Below are 24913 nucleotides of genomic sequence, written 5' to 3' on the forward strand. Positions count from 1 at the left end.
TGCTATGAATGTTGACTGTGCCACTTAAATATGGTCTAATCACGGAACAGGGTGGGGAGGCCTTAAGTTCTCCACTTCGGAAGGATGCTGCAGCCTGGAGACGTGGGTGTGTCCTCTGGCTCTGCTGTGAATGGGATTCTAGAGTTTCAAAGTTCCATTGTTGCTCCTTGCAGGTGAGCTGAGAGATGGCCACTGGCAAGATGCATCTGTCCATGGGGTCTTCCAAAATGGCTGATGGATTCCAGAGCAAAGTGGTAGCACCTCGTTTTCCAAAGCTAGTTAGAGAGACAGAGGAGTCTGTAACTGTAAGTACCTGCTGTGGCTGGGCAGGCCCTGTGTTAAGGCTGGAAACTCCCCCTGTGTCCCTCCTTCGCCTTCCCCTCGTGTTGTCTAGCAGCACTGTGAAGCTGGACCCCACCTCCCCATCGCTTTGCTGCCCGGCTTCTGCCGGAGGTGGCTGTCATGGTGCAGTGGGGGATGGAGTGCATGCTGCTTCGGGGAAAGTCCAGAGTCTTGCCTGGAGGCCAAGTTAAATGAATGTCCTGGGCATTGCACTGGCATAGCTGAAGCGTGAGTGTGTGCTTCGTTCCATCCTCTTTGTGTGGGCAGTAATATCTTCTGTCACGTAGGCATACTTGCCAGTGCTGCTCTGATCGTACCTGCCCTCCAGGCAGCCGGGCATGTGGTGGGCTGCTTGAGCTCTGCCTGAAGACGTGGCTGGTCCCAGACGGAACAGGTTGCAAAACAGTAATTGTATCTCATGTCCTGTGTGGAGCACAGATCCAGCCCTGCAAACAGCAGTGGAGTCAGGGCGATTCCTCCTTCCCATCCACAGACGTCCCCTTTGCTGACTGGAGCTCACTTGACTGGAGATGACCTAGTGCTCAGGCTCTGTGAATGAGATATCTCCGTGTACTTCTGCAGAGGGGTCTGTGAGGCCAGAACAGAGAGAAAACAAGTGCTAATGAAGAAGAGATAACTAAAACTTGGACCCATTCCTCTCCACGTCAGTCTTGGCACAACGCTCCTTTTCTGCTTTCCTCTGACTCACCCAGCCATGACATCTCCACACACGTGTTGGTTGTGCGCGTTGTGCAAGGATGGAGTTTGGGGATTTCTGATAACTCCTCGCCACTCTCTTTAAAGGCTCAATCTGGCTCAATCCAGCAAAACTAAAGAGAAAACAAATGCCTGAAGAGCAGAAATCCCCAAACATGTCACATCAAATCATGAAGGAGAAGCTAACGGCGGGGCAGAGCCACTTGGTTAGAGCGTGTGTTTCGGCTCTGTGTCATTAATTTACTGATGTTAAATATTTCAGCAGGTAACTTAGGGGACTTCCAGGACTATCCTAGTGGCTGTGATCACAAATTATTCATCAGTGGCAGTTGAAGAAGAAAAGCCTTTCTGAAGAAAGGCATCTGTGTAACTCTTGCTGGTGTTTTGCATTTCAGCTGACTCCCTCGGCCTTCCTGAAGGAGATGTCTCTCACCACGGAGCAGAGGCTGGCCAGCACTCGGGAGATGAGGCGGCCCCGGATTATCCAGCTTCTAGACATGAGTGAAACCTCCCATCAAAAGGTAGCCTTTTCCTGCCCTTTTCCTTGCTGTTGGTGACATTTGAAGAGGGTGCGTGCTTGTGACAGGCCTGCCTCCAGCTTCTCTGAATACCTCGGTGACTAGGTCCTGTTGTCCTTTCCAACTCCCGAGTGACTAGCGATAGGACAAGAAGAAATGCCCTCAAGTTGCACCAGGGGAGGTTTAGGTTGGTTGTTAGGAAAAATGTCTTTCCGGAGAGAGCAGTGAAGCATTGGAAGAGGCTGCCCAGGGAGGTGGTGGAGTCACCATCCCTGGAGATGTTCAAGGAACGTGTGGACGTGGCACTGCGGGACACGGTTTAGTTTGCATGGTGGTGTTGGGTTGGTGGTTGGACTTGATGATCTTAGAGGTCTTTTCCAACCTTAGTGATTCTGTGAACTGCTGGTGGTGGTGGAGTTCCTTCTGCTGGGGGAAAAGTAAAACATTTTTCCCCGGTGAGACATTGAAGTCCTGATATGCTTAGTAGCCAATACGAATAACCTCTGCTGAACTTGGTGGGTTTTGCTGGAATTTAGCTACCAGTGCTAAAGCCCGATACTGGGGGAAGGCTGGGGCAGGACACCAGGGTGCGAGCTTGCCATTTTCCATCCTCCTGCTGAAATAGTCGCATCTTGCTTCGGTACAGTTGCTGGCAAATGCTTGGGGTCATAGGACTCCCTCAACGGTGGCAGCATTGGCCTTTGAAAGCTGAGGGCCTACGGTAATTATTCAAGATTTAACAAAACCAATTGCATTAATGCTTTGGGTTGGAACAATGTGTGGGACCCTTGCAGGGTGTTAGAAATTGCAGGCTGCCAGATATACAGGGGAATCACGCTGGGCAGAGGCGACATGGAGGTGCTTTATCTGGATCAACGTTTACTTTAAAGCTGCTTTTCTTACAGGACTGCTCAGTACAACACGCAGTCCAAATGGGTAGATTACTGAGGTAGGCTGTTGAGTGGAAAATTGCCAGCCAGAGACCTGTAACGAATTGGTTAAGGATTGCCCTAGACAGCACGGGAGGTTGGGAATGCGTCAGACGAGTGCACAACTAACTGGCAGTGTGCCGCAGCCACACATGGAGACCTGCCCATGTCTTTCGAGGGGGAGCAGTGCAGCTGGAAGAGGGGAGACAAAGCAGGGAGGAATTTCCTCAAAGTAATGCCTCTGCTCTGTAAGCATTTGCTGTTTGTGTATGTTTTCAGCTGTGCTTCTGCAGTGGTGTTAATTAAGAGCAATAATAGAATACAGTAAAGAATCCCTTTTAAAGCTCATGGCAAAAGGAGATCTCAAGTCCAGTCTTACTCAAGTTGCCCAGTAATGCTGAGAAAAGAGCTGAACCTTATCACCATCCAATGTTCCCCTCACATGTCTTTTTCCTAACTACTGTTACTTTCTTGTTGGCCTTACCTCCTCTGGTACTGTTCTCTTCTTACTGATTTCTAGGCTCTATATCAAAAAATGATATCTGGGGATGTGTGGGACTTGGTCTCTCTGTCTCAGAGCAAAGATCATCCTGAAATGGTTTCCCACGGAGTCTCACGTAAATTCTTGGGTTTCGCTTGCTCCGTGAGCGCTCATGGCTCTTTCAGTAAGTGCTCCGGAGCTGTGTGACCCCGTTAGCACAGGGCTCTGCTGGAGGTAAGCGCTGCCGTGCATTTTGGAGAAGGAAACCTGAAGCAACACCTCCCAAAAGAGCTTCTTAGCTTGAGCCCACTCAGCGTGGCCCAGAAACTTTTGCTGAGCTCAGAACACAGGTGGGTGAGCTCCTGTTTCCCTAGTGTGAGCTGGGCAGACGTACTCACCAAGAGACTGTACTTCCCGGGAGATCAATGTAGGAATCTCATTCATTAATCTTTTTCCCAGCAGCTGAACCTCTCACTGCTCTCTCTTGCACCACCAGTTCTCTTCAGTTGACCTGGACCAGAGCTTGTTTCAGCCTTTTCCATCAGAGGTGGTGTTTCAGAGCTACGTCCCCTGCGAGGTCTATGAAGCGCCTCTGATTCTGAGGAACACCGACAAGGTAAGTGCTGGGACGTGGAGGTTTAACGCCGTGCTGGAAGAGGAGAGCAGTGTAATTCACGTGGTATACAGCATAGCAAGTTATCTGCTGCAGCACAGCACGTCAGAATCAAATGTCTCACCACCTTTATTTTGCAAGCTGGTGGAAATCTTCCCATGCTGGAGATTCTCCCCCTGATTTTGGCCATGCGTTGGTGGTATCTAGCCCAAAGGAGCTTTTCTAGTCAGTATCCTTCCTCTCGAAATCCCCGGACTGAGGGGAATGTCGAGGGCTGTACAGTCCATACCTGCCCTCATGCTTTACCTCGAGTGTGTATCGTGTCCTGGTGGCTCCTTGGTTAACCTTGGTTTCTGGCAGGGCATCTCTGCCTCTCACAACCTGTTTAGCTGCCTCTGCAGCTCACTGTCAGAGCACAGGGGTTGAGTCTTCTCCGCTTTATGTTGGAATAAGTTACAATTAGTGGTGTTAGCACTCCAGAAAGGGTGTTTTGAAACAGCAGTGGAAGCGGACTGATTTAGCAGGAGCAGTGGGAGGCCTTTAGGGGCCACTTTAGGCTCCTGCTAAGTTTAATTCAGTTCTGCCCAGGTTTTTCTAAGGCAACGTGGGTCTCTGCTTTCCCTTTGGAGAACCACAGCCCATCCACAGTAACATGCTCTTGAAGGTCTCCACCTTTACTTGAAAAAATTGTGATCGTTTTGAGATTTCCCAAGGAAGTTGAGAAGGGAAAAGTTGAAAAACGTCAGCAATTTTCTTCCACTGTAAAGAGGAGAATTGAGACCTTCTGAATTTCAGCAGGGGAAACATTTGCTGGAGTGAGGCATGTGCCAAGAGCAAGCTGGTGGGAAAAGAGAGGAGCGAGGAAAGGAGCTGAGTTAGAAGGTGCTCTGGGAGAGAACATTGTACAGGCAAGGGTTTCTCTTGACACCTAGCAGTAAGTGTGCTGGAAGCAGAGAAGGGTCAGAAAAAGAAAGGTGTAATTAAAGACAGTCTTGTGTACTGAAGAGTGAGACGTATCCATGAGAGGAGGGCGTCAGGATGGGAAGATGGAAGTGTGCACGAGAGCGGGTGAATTAACCCCCTCTCCAAATCTCCCTGTTGGGGGAAACAAACAGGTGGACAAAAAAGCGCTGTTGGGGCATATGGCAGGTGGAGGAACAGCAAGAGAAGTCAAAGTATATTGTGAGATGACAGGTTTTGACAGGGACACAGTTGAAAAGAAGCCCCTTTGGCAAGGAAGGATGCAGGCATGGCCCCTCAGTTATTCCTGGAGAGTGCTGCGCCATTCCTGGTCTGGCGTTCAGCTCGGGGATATTGGAAAGATGCAGCGTGGATGCCCATGCCCCAGGGATACCACTTGTGTGGTCCACAGTGATTCTGGGCACTCTTTGCTGTAGGTATCCTTTCCTGATTAAAGTGTGCCTCAGTTTCTCTTTCCCTATGGCTCTGCTTCATTCCCACTAAGTCTTTTGGCTTCAGCTGCTCCGTTATCCAAGTGGCACTTCAAAATGTTTGTCTTTGCCAAGTACCAGCCAACAGGCAAACAGTTAATTTGCTCTATTCCTGCTTCCTCAAGTGGAAAAGAACATCTGCATCAACATTTCTGCCTTTCCCAGTAAAAAATTCTAAACTTGTACAGCTGCACCTTGGGATTTGTATGCCCTGTAAAGAGGAGGCAATGTGTGAACTGTTGATTTTTTTTTCCAAAATGAATTAGTTTTGAAGCTAGTAAGACCTCAACCATTGGATAGTGCTGGTGTGAAAGTAAGATCGGCTCTAAGGAAAATCCTTGGCATATTTAAGTACACAAAGTTAGAGATGATAGTCCTAAGAGAGGTTATTGTATTTTACTTTCGTTGGCTTTTGATAATGTCCTAGAGAAAAGCAACATGTGCTCTGTCTCAGTTTTCTCACCAGTTTCCCAGATTCCTCTGAATCATACTGGCTTCTACTGCATGGTAGCCTGGTGCTGTCTGCTCCATGAAAATCCAGCTGACAGCAAAGTGTATTCCAAAGAGAGGCTCTGTAATCATTCAAATACAGAAGCGCTTTGCTACATACTTCCTGTTTGTACCTGTGTGTTGTACAAGTGCTTTTCTGCCTTCAGGCTGCTCCTCATGTCTTCTGGGTGGCTTTTGCTGAAGGTCTTATCTCATCTCCCAAGGGACTTGGTGACCCAAATGTTTGTCTGCAGTGTGAAATTGGCTCTGGGAACTCGCTGCCCCAGGGGATTGCTGGGAGCAAAGGGAGATTGGAGAGTTCAGGACTGCCTGGGCCATGGGTTATGAGGCTCGGGTGGGAGGTGCAGAATGAATCTCCACTTTTGCCAAGCCTCATGTGGGTTCATTGTTTCCCAGTGAAGCTGCCTGTCAGTCAAAATCGCCTGTTTTAGACGTTCTGAGATGAGGTTTGGTGCTCAGGGGTTGATATCCGCGTGCTAGAAAATGCCTGTGTGCAGTCTCTGTGTTTGTGGCATCCCAGAGGGCAGAAACTTGCAGCAGGGTGCCTGCAGGGACTCCCGGGTGTGGGGAGGAATGCCCAGAGATCTGCCTTGCCTGCACTGGCAGCTGCCTGGCTACAATCAGCAGGCAGCAAGAGCCTCCGGAGAGCTGGGATTGGCTTTTAATAATGAAACCACACTGTGAGTCAGTGCTGGTCGTGTATCTCAGGGCAGAAAATGCCTTTGAAGCCCATAATTGATAGGGGGGTCGTCTGGCTTGCCATTATTGTGGTAAGTTGACTGCTCTGATCTTCTGCATCAGCCTTTCCTTGTAGAGTATGATGCTTCTTCCTTGCTTCTCTACAGCCCCCTTTAAATTCTCTTAGCCATCTCCTTGTTTGTGGGGTTGTCCCTTTGTTTTCCTATGTTCCTCCTTTTGCTCCTCAGCTTGCTTTTATTCCCAGTAAGGCCACAATGCCTGTGGTCTCCTTCTCTTGTTGGTCTGCCTGCATGACTCTGTAGCATCGCAGCTGGACTGCCCCGCTCAAACCCGGTATGTTAGAAGTGAATTTCTTCCTTGCCCCAGTATAACACGTCCTGTTTTGCCTTCAGATAATACATTCCCCCTTTAGAGGTGCGATGGCATGGATGTGCGCAGGCAGAAGCAAGCAGGTTCTCTGGGTTTGTGGACTATGTGGATGACTTAATTCTGGTATCGTATCGCCATGCTGCTGGTGTCTTATTTGCTTGGCACTTCCATCACAGCCGGGCATTGCCCTACTGCCTCTGGCCTGGAGCTATTTTCCCCCAGCAGAAGGGATTCAGGTCCACCCTTGTGTATTATGTGTATGTACCTCGAGAGCTAAAAGTGCTTTGGAAAGGTGGTTGAGGCAGGATGTCACCGGGGCATGGCTAGGTCTCTTCTCCTCGTGTTTCCACAACTGGCAAAGTCATAGTTTCATGTCTTTCCTGCAGGTTCCTCGGCTGGTGAAGGTCGTCTTGGAGACGTCACCTTATTTCAAGTTGATCAGCCCGAAGGATATGTGCCGTAAGGTAGCACCTGGCATGCGTTCCACTTTCCGCATCCTTTTCACCCCTGAGGAGAACAAGGTGAGAGTGGAGGTGCCGAGAGGTTGGTGCCTTCAGGGGAAGCTGCACCTGCAGGGCTGGATTCAGACCAGGGCATCTGGTGTGGGTTTTGTGGAACTGTCCTGGTTTTGGTGGGGTTGCACTGGATCTAGAACTGGGGGAAACTCTTTCCCCATGGTGAAGATTATGCTCTCACAGGCTGGAGGCTCTTCCGTGTTCCAGACTGTTTTTATCCTTCAGCGCTGGCACATTTAACGTAATGTCTATTGGCTTCAGGGATAAGAGAGTCTACTGTCTGTGGTGGGGCAGCCTCTCAAGGTGTCGGTTTGTAGTATCTGTCCGTTGCTGCATAATTATGGGTTTGCTCCACTAATTGTATAAATACAAAGGTCTGTTTAAAAGTGACCTGTTATTTGGGGGACCCGAAGTAAGCCTGATCAGAGTGAGGACCACCACCTTTGAAAACTGCAGTCACCTTAATGTATATCACGTTGGACACAGTAGTGACACAGCTGAGCGTTGTGTCTAAAGTAATCGCTTTTTTTGCATGCCGGTTCTAGTCCACCCCCTGCTGTGAGGTCTGCTCCAGGCTGCAGCTGGTCACATCTTGGCATTGCAGGGTGCTGCTAGGCGCTGCAGCAGGGACTCGCAGGCTGTGCTTTCCCTCCCTGTGCTTTCTTGAGCGTTCGTGAGGGAAGGTGCACGTGGAACAGTAGGAAAGTGTCAGGGAGGGGTGTTGATAAGATGTTTAGCCATCTCAATGGCAGGGGTGTAATTCTTATGGAAAATCCTAGAGGCATGAGTAGATCCAGAGAGGTTTTCTCTTTCCCATCTGGCAGCCACTTCCCTGCCTGGCTCTGGACTGGAGCAAAGATGATGCTTTTTCATCCCCTGTGTTTCCAAGCCTTGCAGCCGTGCTGTTTCTGAGGATACTTGCCTGTCTGCGATCCAGCTGCGAGTCGAGGGGAGAGGGAGTGCTGTGCCCATGGCAGGGAGCCAGCCCGGTGCAGAGCCACTGAGCTCTAGATGTCCTTAACTCAGCAGGAGGTTGATGTGCTGCAGATGACAGTGAGGTATCTGCCTGGCAGAGCACGTATAGGACTAAAGGGGCAGGTACAGTCTGCAGGCAGTCACCTTACCCCAGAGCCTGTGGGCAGTAATACCGGTGTGGCTGTGTCTTCATGCGTGTTATTGTGGTTGCTCTGTCACCTGGCGCCTATTCCGTGCCACACATACTTTTGCTTGGAGGTTTGAACACCAGTGCCGTGGCCCTGGCAAGTCTGATTCTCTGTGCTGTGATGCGAAGGGTCAGTGCTGTTACCTGGAGGCTTGTTAATACAGAGGATTTAGTCCATGGCAGGGAAGGGAGGAAGCATTGCAGGCAAACAAAGACAGGCAGGCTGACTCCTTCCGCCAGCCCCCCGCCACCCCTTAGCACTGTTTTTCGCATGACTTTGTTGGAGAGGCCAGGTTAGGGGATAGCTCTGAGCCAGCTGGCGTTTCTGCAGCAGGCCAGAGGTGCAAGATCTCTTTGGGCATAGCTGTTTTCTCATCTTCCATTTGCAGCTTAGATTCAGTTTAACACTTTGTCCTGTCCTCAAACAGTATGGATATAGAAAACTGAAGAGGGAATGCCCTGTGGTGCCTGGCTCCCCATGCTTGTGAAATAATCTGTTCCTTTGGAGGGACTGAGAAATTATTTAACATCATTAATATTTAGGGTAAAAATTATGTTGGCCTCGGGCAGTTCTCCATGCTACCCAAGTGACACGAGAGCTTAATGTCACTGAGGTAGGCTTTGCAAAATACAGTGGTGACTTTAAAATGTGATTTATTAGTATAAATTAGTGTTCATTTTTGGGGTGGAAGAGGTAAATGGGTGCCCATGAAGGGCGGCAAAGTGCTGCTCTTCAAGTTTCGAGAGGCAGCAGAGCAACACATGAACATCACCACAAGTAGAAGTAGGGTGAGATAACCCCCAAGAGCACTGATGTCCAATACTTTGTCCCTACTTACATTGCCGTTGATCCATTCCTTAGCAATGACAATGACTTGAAATTTTTTTCCTTTTACTTCCCTCAAATGCCTTCAACTGTTGAAGTTTTCTTTTTTCTTTATCCCCCTGCTGATCTGAACTCCTTGTGTCCTCCTCTGTCTACCTGGCATCTGGAAGGGAGAGATAAGTAAATATGGCATGCCCAGACTTAATAAGGCACGCAGATTTCAATTGGATTTACAATGCCTTTGTTACAGTAGTGTGGCCAAAATAACAAAAAAAAAAAAAAGTAAATAGGATTCTTTATTTGCTAATGCAGTTTCTGAGGATCTAAACAGTCCAGGAATTGAAGTACCCAGCTACTAGGTGCTTTAAATTCACATGGACTGCCCATAGCTTTTATTTTAGAGGGCTTAGGCTGCAAGGTTGAGTACAAAATTGCTAATTCAGAAGGACTTGCTGAAGATGAAATGCATTCCTGAAATGTGATCTTCCAGTCTGTAGGTCATTTGCTGCAGTTCCTTTCCTGGTATTTTACCTTCCAAATATGAGAAGCAAAAGCCCTTCTGCAATATCCAGTGTGAATATTTGAGATACCCAGAATAAAAGATACTACTTTATTCTTTTTCTACCTTGGATGTGACAGCGTCTGTTACTGCAACCTTAAACCCCAGCCGAGCAGGCGGTTGGTAGGCGCTGGGTGTTAACTTTTGTGCTAAAGCTGTAGCTCTGTGTCTGTGCCTCGTCTGGCTGCTGTAGGTCCCTTGCAGGCTTGGAGAGGATGGGTATGGGAGCAGGAAATCCCAAGGGCAGAGGAATCCGAATCTTGCCTGGTTGAGGGGGTTTGCTGCTGTGTGCAAATCCTAAATTGTCTGCTTGCTGCTTCAACAATTATAAAAATACCAAACGAGATAAAAGCGCTGAGTGGAAAAAAGATCAGGAGAGCAAGTGAGTGATAAGAGGCAGAGCTTTTATCAACTGGTCACTAAGAGCTGCTGGAGGTAATGGCTCCTGGCCCTACTAAACAGTTTTACCACTGCTTTCAGCGGGGGGCAAGGTGATACTTCCAGCACAGCTATGCCACACTGTAGATCTGGAGATCGATCTGCTCAACCCTCCAGCAGCATGATTTTGGTGATTGGATTCACCTCCCTACTGCTAAATGCCAGACAGCTTGAGAGGGGGGGTGGGTCTGTCTGGCTCTTTTCTGAGCAAGCCAATGACTGGGAATGGCAGAGCTGAGTTTGCTCTGGTCGGGATGTCTGACCTGCCTCAGGGAGGCGTGCTAGCAAGGCAGCAAGTCGCTTATTCTGGAGACTGTACAAAAGAGAGGTGATGAAGACATCAGTCATGCAGCGGAGAGGAAGCAAAGCTGTTTGCTGCCTCCCCTGAGGCTAGGAGGAGATGTAAAGGGAAATTGAGATTAGACACAGGAAGAGCTCTCTTTAAGCCTAGGGCAGAGCTGGAACAGGCTGCTGAGGGCAGGGGTGGAGTTGTTAGTGCTTTCAAGTACTTGTCAAACATCTCTTGAGTAGTGTGGGTACAGAGCTGAGCCAGTTCTGGGGTGGGGAGGTGGATCAGATAACCTTTTAAGGGTGTGTGTCCCCAGCTTTGTCTCCATAATGCTATGGGAAGGGGTGGGAAATACACCTGTACCCTACACTCAGCTGACAGAAAAAAAGTATTGTGTCCAACTTGTTAAGTATTTCACCAGACTGACTCTTGATCGTGCATGTGGCAAAGTCCTTCTGAAAATGTACCTGAGCATCCCCTGCCAAGCTTCAAGGAGGTCACTGCATTGCTGGTATTGGAGTTGGCCCTGTGGCACAACTGAGTTCTTAGTGGTGCCTTTAATAGTCTGCAGTGGCGATCAAGGCAGGTTCTTGTTACTGCTGTAATCCCGTACATGAAATGACTCTATTTTGGTGCCTCAGAATCCAAGTGTCAGATGATTTTGTCTGGATCTGCCAGCTTGCTGGGAAAGCAGGTGACTCAAGGGGGTTGTTCCTTCTTTGCGAGTTAGCAGCCCTGTTCAAGTCGTGCTACTGGACTGAAAGGTCATTAAGGCAAAAAGGACTACTATATTATTGAATGCTCCTGTTAGAGTCCTAGAAAACAGCAGCTTTCCTTCTGCCATGGGGATGGTCCTAAACGGACTGTGCTGAGATTGCTTCTTTCCCTGCAGGATTACTTCCACCGGGTCACCTGCATCACGGAAAGGGAAAAGTTCGTTGTGCCGATCCGAGCTATAGGTGCCCGAGCCATCCTGGACTTCCCTGACCAGCTGAACTTCGGCGTCTGTCCAGTCAAGTACAGCACCCAGAAAACACTGCTGGTTCGCAACATGGGGAACCGGGAGGCCCGCTACCGCATGAGCACTCAGAGGTAAAGGAACTCAGCATCTTGCTTGTGCAAAATACTGTTGTGTGATAATAGATTTGGTAAGCAGTAACAAATAGAACCAGAGCATCTGAGCTGCTGTATTGCAGGCATAGCTGGAACTGGGCAGGACATGTGGGTCTGGCAGTTGGTTACAGTGTTTTAAGCATGATACAACCTTCGATAAAACTCGGCAAGCTGCAGGGAAGTTTCATACTGCGGTGGTGTCTCCAGCACAGCATCTCACAAGACCAATTGTGTTAGTTTGAAAGAACAAGTAAAGGAAGGCATCTGACCGCCCTTGGGCTGTATGGGATAGTGCGTGGCAGATGACAGCTCTAGGAGCTCAGTTCATGTAGACCAAATGCAGTGTTAGGAAATGACCAGCTACGAGCTGGTGGAAGAGACATTTAAGAGTTGATCAGCAGCTGTGTCTCTATTGGCAAGTAATTCTGAGCAATTGGAGATCAGTCGATCAAAGCTGAGGGTACTGAAGTCCTGACAGTAACACTGTGTGGTCCAGGAACTTTGTTTTCCGGTAAGTTTGGTCTGGTCCCTGGGAGCAAATATTCTTATGTAGAATGAGCTCTTAAGTGGAGAGGAGCAGACACAGGCTTCAAGACTGCACTACAGCCCCCAAGCAGAATGCTACTGAGGGCACAGGCAAAAGCTGCGGCAAAAATCTGGTGCATGGATTGGGAGCGTTTTCTCCTAGAGCTTTATCTCTCCTAGGTTTCCTGGAGAGTGCTAGAATGTTAGTAGCTAGCTTGCAACCTGCTGATGGTAAGTACCTTCTGAAACGGTTGCATACCACTCTCAGCCAAATACACCCGTGCTCTGGGAGGCCACAAGCACATTCCGGGGTCCCCTATCAAATGCCTGATGTGAATGGTGTCGCAGTCAGCCTGTGCTGTTCCTTTTGGTCTCAGAAGGCAGTCACTGGTTTTGGGGTTTGCTGAATTGGAGAGGGTAATGCGTTTTTGACACTGCATCTGCAAGGAAACCAGTTCAGTTGGTTGATAATGGGCTGAGAGTTGTTTGGTCCCAGAGGTCTCGGTGTAGGAGCTGAGGTCAAGAATGCAGCAAAGACCCACTGTCTGACTTGGTGCACCTGAGTAGCCTCAATTTCTTCCCCAGGAAAGCAGGGCTCAAAAGAAGACTTCTTACTTTTGTCCTGTGAAACGTGAGGGTCCAAGAGGAGCTTCCACCAAAGCCTGGCAAAGCTATTTAAGCAGGCTTCCAGGATGCTATTTCAGCAGGCTGCTGCTTATCGCTGTGGAGAATACATAGGCAGGAACTTGCAAATCAGTGTACAGTTTCCATCGGGGCTGTCCAGATCTAGTTGTCACCACCAAACTGAATACCCAGTAAAGTCAGGCATGTTTTTGCAGTGTGCTTGCCAACTGCTCTATTGAGTGCAATTTCATCAGGTGTCACTACTTAGGTGAGCAAAGTTCAGCTGGTGCATGGCTCCAGTTCTCATTATTTTGGTGTGCGCATTGCGTCCTCTAATCATGGTAAAACTCTCCAGAACGTGGTTTTAAGGTGACAAATTGACCACCAGCAAAGCACTAAACCCAGTAACTTTTGTTTTCTAAGTGTGGCTGTACAAGAGCCATGAAGCGCAGCTGCCGTTGTGCAGAAGCATGTTTTACCTGACTTAGCCCTAAGCATTAAAGCATCGAGTTTTGTTTCTATCAGCCAAGAGCTGTTTACCTGGTGACAAATCATAACTGCTCATATTAAATCCACAGTACGCCAACACATTTTCATAATTATTTCCAAGACATTGCACAGACTTTGTCTGGTGGGCCAGGCAAACACTTACCGAGCTTGGATTGCAACCCAGAGTCCCAGATTGCGTTGCTTGTGAACAGAGAGAAAACCTCCTGTTAAACTCGCCTTGCTATGCTCCTGTTAATGGCGCTTCACATAGCTAGGGATTTAATTGTTCAGGCTGTAAATGGGATACTCCTTTTGTGTCTTGTTTCCATGCTGTGGTATCACTCCAGTCTGCATTTGCATTCAGATTTTTGCTGTTGTTCTTTTCTTCTTAGAGCAGCTTTCATTGAAATGCCGATAAAACTTGCCCTTTCTTAGGCTAAACCAGGATGCTTTCAAGGTAAAAAAAAAAGGATTCTGCAAATTGAACCATAATTATTCCCAGGTCTTCAAAAAGACTTTTATTCTCTGTCTGATTTCTAGGCTGTGATCTCATTGAAACAGGTATTGCCTTGACATTTGCATCTCTTGAGGTGAGGTTTCTGGGTGGCAGGAAAAGACAGATTCCTGAGGAAATCAGCATCAGGTTGTGCATGCGAATAGCTCTTACCATTTCTGTGCTCTTCACAAGCCGTTCTCTGATCGTATTGCTAGCAGTTGGACTCCTGAGGCTGCAGAGAATCGGACGCAGAGCATGGGGGAGATGAGGTCATTTTATGCCATGGGATCTTCTGAGGGCTGGATCTCTGCAGAAGCGGGAGTCAGTCGCTCTGTTTCTGATCCTGTATGTTGTGTTTGTCTTCTGCTGGCTGTGGTTTGTTTGCTCCTTGCTTGCGCAAGTGAGCTGAAGGGAACTAGACTGCCAAAGGAATACAGTCCCCAAATCTCCCGCAATAGTCCTGATAGCTCTCTTTGCCTTGCAGCCCTTTCTCTGTCGATCCCTCCGTCGGGACTCTTGGGATTGGTGACGCCATGCAAGTGACAGTGGAGTTTCACCCACTGAAGACGGGGCACCATTCCAGGTCCTTGGTAGTTCACTACGACACAGGTAAGTGCTGGGCGCTGCGTGGTGCACGCTCTCTGCGTCCTTCAAAGCAGAGCCCTTTCTAAGCAGAATAATGTTAAGTTCGCTTTGTGGGCAACTTCTAAAACTTTTTCTTCCAAAAGCTCTGCATGTTTCAGTGCTTAGAAGTGAACAGATAAGGGGCAGAGGCTGAGCCTGTCCTTGTTCTGTATGTCCTGTGCGCTGGTCCCTCGCTGGGGGACCCTGGTGTCAGCATGGTGTTCTGCACCCAGCACCTTCTCGTGACAGTCTTCTGCCATCCTTCCCCGTTGTCCCAGCCACCTCAATTCCCTCTCCAGGTGTACCTGCCCTGCCCCAGCTTTACCTTGGATAAAAGTGAAGAGTAGTTGGTGTTGAGGGGGTTGTTAAAGTAGATCCCCTCGAATGGGAATGAGATTTTGGAATGCTGTTTTTCTGGGAGTTGCTGAGTGGAGGAGGGAGAAACCTTGACTCTCCATTGCAGCGTGCGTATGCACGCATGAAGTTTTAGTCCATGACAACGCTGTGTTTGAAGCGTAACGTGGGGAACAGATGTCTCTGTCAGACTCTCTCCAGTGCCTGCTGTCTTTTACACACCTCTGTCCCATGTACTGCTTCTCCATCGTCTTGCCACAGACCTTTTTTTCCATGTTACCCTCTACCCATCTACAGCCCATGCTTCCCAACATCAGGACTAAAGTAGCCAGGAGTTGAGGGCTCTTGGGATTTGGCAGGAAGTGCTCAGTGCCTCCCGAGATAGGTGTAAAATGTATGCTAGGGTACAAGAAGCCAAGATCAGGCCACAGAAATACCGTCAGCTTTGTAAGTCACTTTAAGAGTAAGTGGGGAGAACTCAAAAAAAAGGTGCGACATGTTAAAATGCTTCTGTCGCCCTTGGTTCAGCAGAGGTATCTCCTGATGCTGAACGAGACGCTTTCTCTGTTGCATGTATGCATTTGGTGTGCGTTTTCTCTTGCTTGAAAGAGAGGTTTGTTTTGTCCCTATTCCTGACTGTTGGTCCTGGGGAGCATGATGTCCTAATCCAGGTGATAGTGTGACGCTTTAGCCCAGCAGTGAACATTTTAGTTGTCTCGAGTTTGTAGGGGTTACAAAAATGCTCCTGTATCTTCCAAATGCTCTTTGTGGCTTTATGAGTTGTCACAGCTTTGTTCAATATTTGTCAGTTAATGACATATTCCCAGAGAATGGTTTATGCTCACTCTGAGAAGCTCATGGGATGGGTAGCGCTTTCTTGAAAGAACTACTGAAATTTCGGGTAGAGAAGCACAAAAAAGTGCCTCATTTGTATGCATCTAGAGAATCTATAGGGTAAAATTCCGAGGGCTAGATCTTTCTTTGACTCTTGTTCTTACTGACAAAGAGTACTGGAAAAGTACTACTTTTTCCCTGGAAAAGTACTAGTACTTTTGTGTAATTTCTGACTAAGAAGATTATTTCAGGCCCTCAGGTTCCTGTTTTGTGACAAATCATGACAAGTCTTTCCTTATTCACATTTCCCGGGCCATTCGTGCTTTTACAAACCTCTCCCATCTATCTCCCATACGGATTCCTCAACCGAGAAATCTGTTCAGTCTTCATATAGAAGCTGCTCCATACTTTTAATCGTACTTTCTGCCCTTCTCTATTAATTTCAAATGCTTCAGCTAGTTTTTTTGAGATCGGAACTATACCCAATACTTCAAGACCCACGTGGCCATGGGTTTAGACAGTGAGGTGACAGTTTTCACGGTGTTTATTTTGTAGTAGTTTGTCTTGATCATTGTGGAGGATTAGCTTGTGTTTCCATAAACCTGAGTTGTGCATGCTCAAAGCACTGTGCCTATCTCCCATTTCTTGGGCCCTGGCTCATCTGCTTGCCAATGTATGCCGAGGATTCAGCGCAGGGGAAAGGTAATGCTTATAAAGCATGGCCGTCTCTGTAACTTTTCTGAAGTTCAGTGATTTTTATATGCTAAATTGTCCATTCTAGGAGGCAGATTGTCCAGTCCTTGGAAACATTGCTGGTGTTCTCCCAACATAACTCAGCTCTGGCCACAAATCCCTGCCACTCCAGACTCCCTTAAGAGCAAAGAAATGGAGGATTGTACAGGCATGAAGGCTGAATTCTCCATGTGCAGACATGAATGACTGACCGTAGAGATCTACTGTTTTAAGGGCGAGTCTTGCCTCATTCCCCAACCTGGCTCCCAGAATGAATGGGATTCTGCTGCGTTGCCTGGCTTAGGATTGAAGGAGTCCATCCAGCTCTCCCCTTGTGGTGTTGCATGGCAGCCTTTTAAAGGCAGGTCCATCCTCTGGCTGCCTTGCTGTAAGCCCTGCAGCGAGGAGAAGGCTCTGCCTTTGCAGACGGATGCCCTCCAGGCCATGGCCGGGCTGCTGCGCTTGTCAGTTGGGGCTGGCTCGGAGGCTTTAATCACCACTCCCTAGAAATGCCATTTCCGGAGAGCATGTCTGATGTTTGCTGTTTGCATCTCACCTGGGAAACACTCACCCACAACAGGAAGAGTGGGCTTGGTAGTGATGTTTGAGCTCGGTTGACTCCCAGGAGTTCCTTGGTTGGGAAGAATGAAGGTTTGAAAGCTCTGGGAATGAGGGAGCCTTTGGTGGGAGTCTGTTCTGGAGGGTGAAATGCTGGCAGGTACCCCAGCAAGACTCCAGCCATTAGTCAGTTGATGTGCACAGGCAAGGCTCTCTCCTCTTCAGCTTGGTCTGAGTTGGAAAGCAAAGATGTCCTCACTCTGGTAGTTGAATAGCTTGGGAATATGCAGCGTAGACTTGCACCCTCAGGCATAAGCAACAGGATCCAGGCTGAAGAAATGGGCTTGCAGGACTGTAATGGGCGGGCTGGTGTGGACCGTGCCCTACCAGTCTCATTTTGACATATGTTCACAAACAGCAAGTGAGGGTACTGCTTCTACAACACAGTGAAGTTCTCTTCTGCGTGCCATCCTGCGGTGGGCTGTCACTTGACTTGTTCCTCTGAACGTCCCTTTTCTGCCCACGTGCCCCCAGGCATCTTTGCTTGCCAGCAACAAGGGATCCTCAGGAGAGACCCACCACTGGTGGTGTGCCTGCAGGAGACCCTGGTCAAGCTATGACTGTGGTGGGACTCCTCAGAGTCACCTGAATGACTTTGATGCAGAATTCCCCGTGACCTGAGTGGGATGGCAACCCAAAGGGCACCTGGGCACGTCTGAAAAACCTCACTGTAAATGCTGTCACCTTGGGGATAAACCTCTACAAACACACCCAGAAATAAGGTGGTTTAGATGGTGTCCAGGACATCCTTGTGCTGTACACAGGCAGCTATCAGGATGAGATAAATGTGCTGATCTGTGGAACTGCTAATACAGCTAAAAGCTGTAACGCTTTCTTCTGTTACCTGTGGTTTGCTCTGTTCCTGGTACTTCCATCAGCAAGTGAGGTGAGCAAAGACTGCCTTTTGCTTTGTTGCAGGTGAAGATGTTCACACAAGCCTTTATGGAGCAGCTGGAGATGTCAACATCGGGCTAGACAGGAACTCCTTGGCGGTTGAGAAGACTTACCTCTCGCTGTCAAACCACGGATCCGTGGTCATCCACAATCGGAGTGAAATCATAGCCCACTTCCAGTGGAAGGCTTTTGCTACACAGGAAGAGGAGGATCAGCGGAAGCTGAGGTTCGTTTGAAAGATTCGCTTCCATAAGATACGCTGCCCAAGGGTAAAACTGACATGTGGGCTCAGGGGTGTTGGTGCTTTTGAATGGTTTAGGACAAGTAAACCATCCCCAGTGTCAGGGTATGTGTCACTGAGCTTCAGGGTACTGGAGCTCAGCACTTCCCTTTCCAGTTCCACCCATACTCCAGCTGAAGAAGATGTTTTAGGGAGGAAAGGTTGGTTGCAATGACTGGATAGCAAATTGGTGGTTTGTGGGAGCACAAACCACTGAGGTCCAGACATCCCTGGGCTACAGAGGGTCCATGAGGCTGAGGAAAGTGTCAGCACTCGTTACCTGGGACGTAATGTAGCTGCAGATAACATAACTATTACGATAGTCACTGCAGTTTCTTCCCCTCCAGCTTTGATAAGGTGGCAGGCTCCTTTTCCAGCAATGTGCGGGGTAGGGTGAAAGTTGAGGCCACCCTGCTGTAGGGTGTTAATTGCCTCGCGCTGCCCTGGTTTCCAGCACAAGGAGGTATTTGTGCCCTTCCTTCGAGGCTGGGGAGAGTTTGGAGGTGGAGGGTTCTGCAGGGAAGGTAGGGCTGCACAGGACCTGGAAGTGCATTTGGGCTTCAGCCACCCATGTCTTCATGGTGGTGAGAGATGGGGCAGGTTCTTGAAAGGGTGTCTTTGCTCAAGCTTTGAAATTCCCATTTCAGGCAGCAGAGAAACACTTGCAGCCTGGGGGGGTGAATTGGAAATGACACTTCAAAGCTTGGGTGATTTAGGGAATCCTTGTGTGACTTTTCAGACTTGGATGGATGTAGGTATATAGGAGTTAGTCTGAACCCATAGCTGATCAGGAAACTGCCTTAAAGTGGAGCACTTTCTGAGGGCCTCTGAGTAAATAAAGTGCAACGTAATTAGGTCAGAAATGCCTTGAAGGCCAAAACTAGTTTTCCACTGTTCTCTCTTTTTAATGACACAGTGTGTGACTTCTGTGCAAGCTCAGTGTGTTGAAGGGAAACCTCCTGACCTTCTCTTGGTACTTCCCTGGCCCATTCCTTGACCATCTCTTCCCAGCTGCCTGTCTCAGCCTGGACCCTGAGTGTTCCTCTTTCCCCTCAGAAGTAACCAGGTTTCCCCACAGTAGACTTCAACGGATTTTTTTTTTTCTTTTTTTCCAATTACATTTGATCTCGTGCCAGTTTGTGTCTTAGAGTTTCAGCAGGACGTTTTGTTCTTCCTTACTTGGAAGTCTTAGGGATGGTCATAGCTCTAAGGCCACTGTCCTGCTGTCAGAGAAGCAGGGATCCCCTGGTGGAAGGCAGTATAGGGAACTGGGAGCAGGCATTGTTTGCTTATCCCTGCTGGTCCAAAAAGAAGGAAAAAGAGTGATGTTCGTAACCTGCAGCTGAACCCCAGGTGCTTCTCCCCTTGCCAGTGAAGCCCTGCAGTGGGTGCTCCTTGATCTTTATCTGCCTCCCCCCGAGCAGCTCTATGGTGGGAAAAGGCAGTTGAGGTTGGTGGATTCTCCATCAGTTGTGGCAGTGGCTTTGAGCCAGGAGGCTCTCTTGAGGGCTGCTAGCTTTCCAAAACCCCTTCTTAACTTGTGAGTGTGGAGTAAAACTACCTGCCACGCCAGGGAGCAACAAGTGATCATCTGATCCATTTGGGACCCCATGGCTCGGGGTCAGCCCCTTGCTGAGCTGCTGCTGGTGCTGCTGTTCCTCCCCGAGTGCATTGCTGCCCCTGCACTTACCCGGCAGTCTCTGCAAATATGTTGCTTATTGAATGATCTGTTTGGTTTGTCTCTCCCCGTGGCCGCAGGCTGTGTCACAGGCTGCAGAGGCAGGAAGAGGAGAAGACGGATTGCTTCCTCAAGGAGTGCGCGGTGGACCCCACTCTCCGAGAACGCCTTTCCCTTCTCTCCCGCACCTTCCGGAACCAGAGGGCAAAGGTGCAAGGAGACTCCATGCTTTTCTCCGATGATATCTTCACCATTGAGCCGATGGTAAGCTGTAGCTGAGAACCTCCCCTCCTCCTCCTCCTCCTCCTCCCTGAATGAGGTCACTTGGCAGATCCCTGCATCAGCTGCCTTGACGTGCCGAGAGAAAAGGTCAGGTTTCTGGTGAGGCTGGGAGAGCTTGTTACAAAAACCACTTCTGAACTGCGGGCTCCTGACAGGCAGCGAGAGCCTGCCTAAAGCTGAGCTACTGCAAGGGCTATAAATAAGTGTTCTTAGAGTGCTCAGAGGTATTGATTATTATATGTCAGGGCACACCTGACGCATACTGTATGGGCAGTAACAAAGGGTATTAGAGCATTGTCAGTTCACATGTTGACCTGAAGAATGAAATGGTCCTCTGTGGAAAGGAGGCCAAATTCAGCCCAAGTTTAGTCATGGAAACACCAATCCCTTTGTATAAGCTGGACTTAGACCATGTCTGAATCTCCCTTCCAATGGCATCTGTGAGCCTGGACACAAGACTGGCAGGATTTTTTTGAGTTGTATGGCACATAGGTACAGAAAAATCTTTGCTTTTCTGTTTCTGCAAGCAAAACCCCATGTCCTTCAATCAACCAGAGCTCTGATTCTGAGTATTTGCATGGTGTGAGATGAAGAATGCCTGCTGTCTGAGCAGTGCAAAATCCCTTCTCATCTTGGAGTGAACCCTAGAATAAGCCCAACCTCTTCTTTTTTTAAAATAGGTGAAACTAGTTTTTTTTTTTAACCAAGGAAGGGGATTGTGTTCTCTTCTTGGTTACTCCTTTAGCCCATTGAAGGCTGAGAGCCAGCAATGTCAACACAACTGCAGTTTCACACCACTGTAGCTGACAGCAGCATGGTGTGACCAAGAGACTGTGTCAGAGCAGTAGGAGTATTGTAGAGTGGGAGCTGATAAGCTGAGCATGAAGGGCATCGTGCGATGCATTAGAGTTGATTTTGGAGTGTGTCCCAGGGCTCCTGCTTCGTTACAGTTGGAGTATGACTCCAGAACTAGCTCAACCCCCCCTTGAGCTCCTGAAGTGCATTAAGGTGAGGTGCAGAAGTCTGGCTGCCCACAGTACTGCGTGCTGGTACTCCATGTAATGATGTACAGACATGAAGTGTAGCCAGGTCCCTTTTCCTTAGACTGGCTGGTACCTCTGAAGAAATCCTGCTTGATTTGCTGGAATTTGGTTGCCAGTTGGGTTGCTTCGTTGTAGCCCTAATTTAACAAAATGCCTCTCCCGGGTGCCAGTAAAGGTAAGGGACTTGGGACAGTTTTTTGCAACTGCTTCCAGACTCTCTTATAAATTTTGTTGGCAAGTGTTGCTTGCTCCTTGCTCTTCACTGATGCTCTAAATATAGGCTACAGGGCTGTGGTTGAAAACAAGACATGTAACGTTTGAAGATAAATGGTTTTCTGTCTGCTTCTGTTTTAGGAGGGAGATGTCTGGCCAAATTCTTCGGCTGAAATCAAGGTGATCTTTAAACCCCGAGAAGCCAGAGTGTATCAACAAGCGGTCTACTGTGAAATCTCAGGTACAGCTCCTTTCTCCTGCTTCTGTTACCCATGGTGAAGGCGAGGCACAAATAGTCTTCCAGCCCCCTCGGTTCTCATGTAGTTGCTGGGAAGGGTGGGTGGTGAGCAGGTCAGGGCTGGCACATGCCCGCTGTCCCTGCGGTTTCCAGGTGATCTCCTGTCCAAGGCCAGCCCTCGCGATGCCTGGCTACAAGCTTGGATCACTGATCCCAGACCAACCAAGGCAGTGAAGGGATAAGCTTTCATGCCATGGGTTTGCCAGCATTTGCTCTGCTGCAAGGTGCCTGGAAAGGCCAAAGAATGACACAGCAGAACAGCTTTCGTGGACGAGCACTAAGCCCCTATAGACCATATACTTCCAAGATGAATCTTTATTACACGGATGCATCATCAGACGCCTGAGGCAGCAGGAGCCGAGTTACAAATGTGCTCCCAGATCCTGGATCACCTCCCGCTCCCCAGATGCTGTCAGACGTCAAGTGACTGAGCCCTGCTGAGTGCGGGGTGTCTGCGAAAAGACCACTTCTGGCCAGAATCACAGAATCACTACGGTTGGAAAAGACCTGTAAGATCATCAAGTCCAACCTGAAAAAAAAAAAAAAAAAAAGCCAACCACCACACAACAACAACAAGCCACAACACACCAAAAACCAACCCACCCAACACCACACAGCACCATGTCCATCAAGCTACATCCCACAATGCCACATCCACAGGCTCCTTGAATACCTCCAGGGAGGGTGACTCTACCACCTCCCTGGGCAGCCTATTCCAATGTTTCACCACTCTCTCCGTAAAGACATTTTTCCTAATATCTAGCCTGAACCTCCCCTGGCGCAACTTGAGGCCATCTCCTCTTGTCCTGTCACTTGTCACTTGGGAGAAGAGACCAACACCCACCTCTCTGCAACCCCCCTTCAGGTAGTTGTAGAGAGCGATAAGGTCTCCCCTCAGCCTCCTCTTCTCCAGGCTAAACAACCCCAGCTCCCTCAGCCGCTCTTCACAAGACTTGTGTTCCAGACCCCTCACCAGCTTCGTCGCCCTTCTCTGGACACGCTCCAGCACCTCAATGTCTGTCTTGTAGTGAGGGGCCCAAAACTGAACACAGTATTCGAGGTGCGGCCTCACCAGCGCCGAGTACAGAGGCATGATCACCTCCCTACTCCTGCTGGCCACACCATTTCTGATACAGGCCAGGATGCCGTTGGCCTTCTTGGCCACCTGGGCACACTGCTGGCTCATATTCAGCCGGGTGTCGATCAACACCCCAGCCAGTGCTTCTGTCCCTGTGTGGGAATTGTCACCTCGTGGCTCGGCGTCTATGGTGCATATGGGTAGCGTTGCACAGGCCTTGCTGTACTGAGCAGGGTGAACGTCCTCCCTGGGAATCGGAATCCGAGCAGTCCGCTAGACAAGCTTTATGCCCATCCTGTCTTACGGAAGTGCTGTGAAGTCTTCTTCTGGGAGCGGTTACTGTTGATGTGCGTATGGCCGTTAGCAGGGAGCTTCGCCTTGCTTGGGCTCGTACTTCTCGGCTCCTGTGCTGTTGTCTCTGATTGCCTCAGTATAGATGGCAGATTTTTATCTTCAGTTCTGTTTTGTGAGCTTTGTGCCTTCACTGAATGGATTTCAAAGCTCATCTAAGTGTGTGGGAAGAAATTCAGAGATTGTGTTTTAAACTCAGCATCCCGTTTTCAGGGTGCAAACTGATCACTAAATTAGAAACCAGCCCAAGGGCATATGTCCTGAGGGAGGAGAAGGGTCCTGTATCTTCTCCCTGGAGCATCTAGAGCTGGTCCCATCCATCGCGGAGTCAGGGACTAGCATTGAGGCAGGCTGGAAAATCCAGGGCAACAGAGGGAATTACTGTACTGAAACGGCAATCTCTCCCCAGGCCGAGAGGCCAGGCTGCCCCTGCGCATCAAAGGTGAAGGCATAGGGCCCCGGCTTCGCTTCAACTTTGACCAGCTGGACATCGGGAAGGTTTTCATTGGATCAGCCCACAGCTATGAGGTGAGCAGGAGGGGTTCGCAGGGGTTGGGCTGGATCCTCACGGCTCCCGGGGCAATGCTGAGCCTCGAGGACCTGGGGGATTCCTGGCAACTGAGGCAGTTGTGAGCAGGGAATATTTGACATACTAGTCAAGTTTGGGGGGTTTCACAGAATCTGGATACTTTTGGTGGGGTCTGAAAGGTGTATCTTTTCATGAAGCCCTAGTCCCTGCTTTTTGGCAACGTCCATTTGAGATCAGCTGGGAGGCTTCATGCAAAAAAACCCCCCTTGACACATGAAAGCAGCACTGGGTCAAAAAGATAAGTATTCAGAGGCTTTTGTTTCAGCCCTAGATGCAAAGCACCTTTGTACTCTGGCTCTTAAAAAGCAGCTGGAACAAATTTACTGTGTTTGAACTCAAGTGCCTTGCAAAGAGTTTTCAGTTAAGTGCATCCTACCGATTCCTGGGAGTCAGAGGAAAGCCGTCCAGCCTCCTGGCTCCGAGCTGTCCCCAGCAAAGAAATTGGGAGTGCTTCCCCTTGCTGACGAGCCCCTCACCACGCTTCGGGCTTGGTGCACCTCTGGCTCTATGAAGAGCAAAGCATTTCTGGAAATGAAGCAAAGGCACTTTCTATATATTTGCCTCCCCCCAATGGTGTCAAGTCTTCTGCAAAAAACCAGATAGAGCAAGTGAAAGAGGTAGAAGACGAGGCAATAGATCATGCCAGACACTTTCAAAACCTTGACTGTGGCAGGGAAGGACAGATTAAGGTGTTTTCTTAGGGAAATATTGTGTGCTCTGTGCATTTTTAATGCTGCTACTTTATTGATTCTCTCTCTATCAATTTATGATTTTCATTACTTGAGAAAATGTGATGAAGTAGATGAAGCTGTTAGTGCTTTCCTAAGCAGCTAGACTGGAGGTAAACCTCAGCTCAGCGTCGGATCCCTAAGTGCAATTTGTAACGAAGGTGTAAAACACACAAGAGGCGAGAGTAGTGTTCAAGTTACCATTGTGGAGTTTGAATACATGCATATTTTCAGCAGCAGCTGCAAAGTTGAAAAACAAACGCTGTTTCTATGCTTCTGTCCCAGTTTTTCTGACAGGTTTTGCAAGGAGAAAAATTAGGGAAAAGAAATTGAAAGCAGATAGCTAAGTCCACGGAAATGGCAGGATTTCACCCTGCAGCAATCAGAAACTACAGCTTTGCTTTGGGTAGGTTTGTTGGTGATGGACAGCGTGCTGGTACTCACAGGCAGGTGTGGGCATTTCTTGCCCAACATGAAAAGAGCTGAATTTCAACAAACGCTGCGGGATTGTATTACTTGTTCGAGGCAGTAGATCTCTCGAGCATTCAACAAAATATGGCTTGACTTTGTTTAGATGAAGTTATCACTGCTTTGCATGTAAAAACCCAAAGGCAGAACTTGTCCTGTTGCATATTCTTTGGCTTCTGCCAAG

General features: G+C 48.8%; 1 protein-coding gene across 1 annotated transcript in view; it reads left to right on the forward strand.

Annotated features, from left to right (window-relative positions):
• Window positions 1-201: 201 nt before the first annotated feature.
• The window catches only part of LOC132318601 (hydrocephalus-inducing protein homolog), a 46361-nt gene continuing 21649 nt past the window's right edge, over window positions 202-24913 (forward strand). The window contains exons 1-10 of the mRNA XM_059826437.1: window positions 202-305; window positions 1455-1580; window positions 3484-3603; window positions 7016-7150; window positions 11311-11510; window positions 14150-14274; window positions 17746-17947; window positions 19760-19943; window positions 21359-21458; window positions 23354-23472. Coding sequence (XP_059682420.1) covers window positions 213-305; window positions 1455-1580; window positions 3484-3603; window positions 7016-7150; window positions 11311-11510; window positions 14150-14274; window positions 17746-17947; window positions 19760-19943; window positions 21359-21458; window positions 23354-23472 — 1404 coding nt within the window. The 5' untranslated portion in view covers window positions 202-212. The remainder of the gene's footprint in view (window positions 306-1454; window positions 1581-3483; window positions 3604-7015; window positions 7151-11310; window positions 11511-14149; window positions 14275-17745; window positions 17948-19759; window positions 19944-21358; window positions 21459-23353; window positions 23473-24913) is intronic.

Source organism: Gavia stellata, chromosome 18 (genome assembly GCF_030936135.1).
Source record: "Gavia stellata isolate bGavSte3 chromosome 18, bGavSte3.hap2, whole genome shotgun sequence".
Lineage (NCBI taxonomy): Eukaryota > Metazoa > Chordata > Aves > Gaviiformes > Gaviidae > Gavia > Gavia stellata.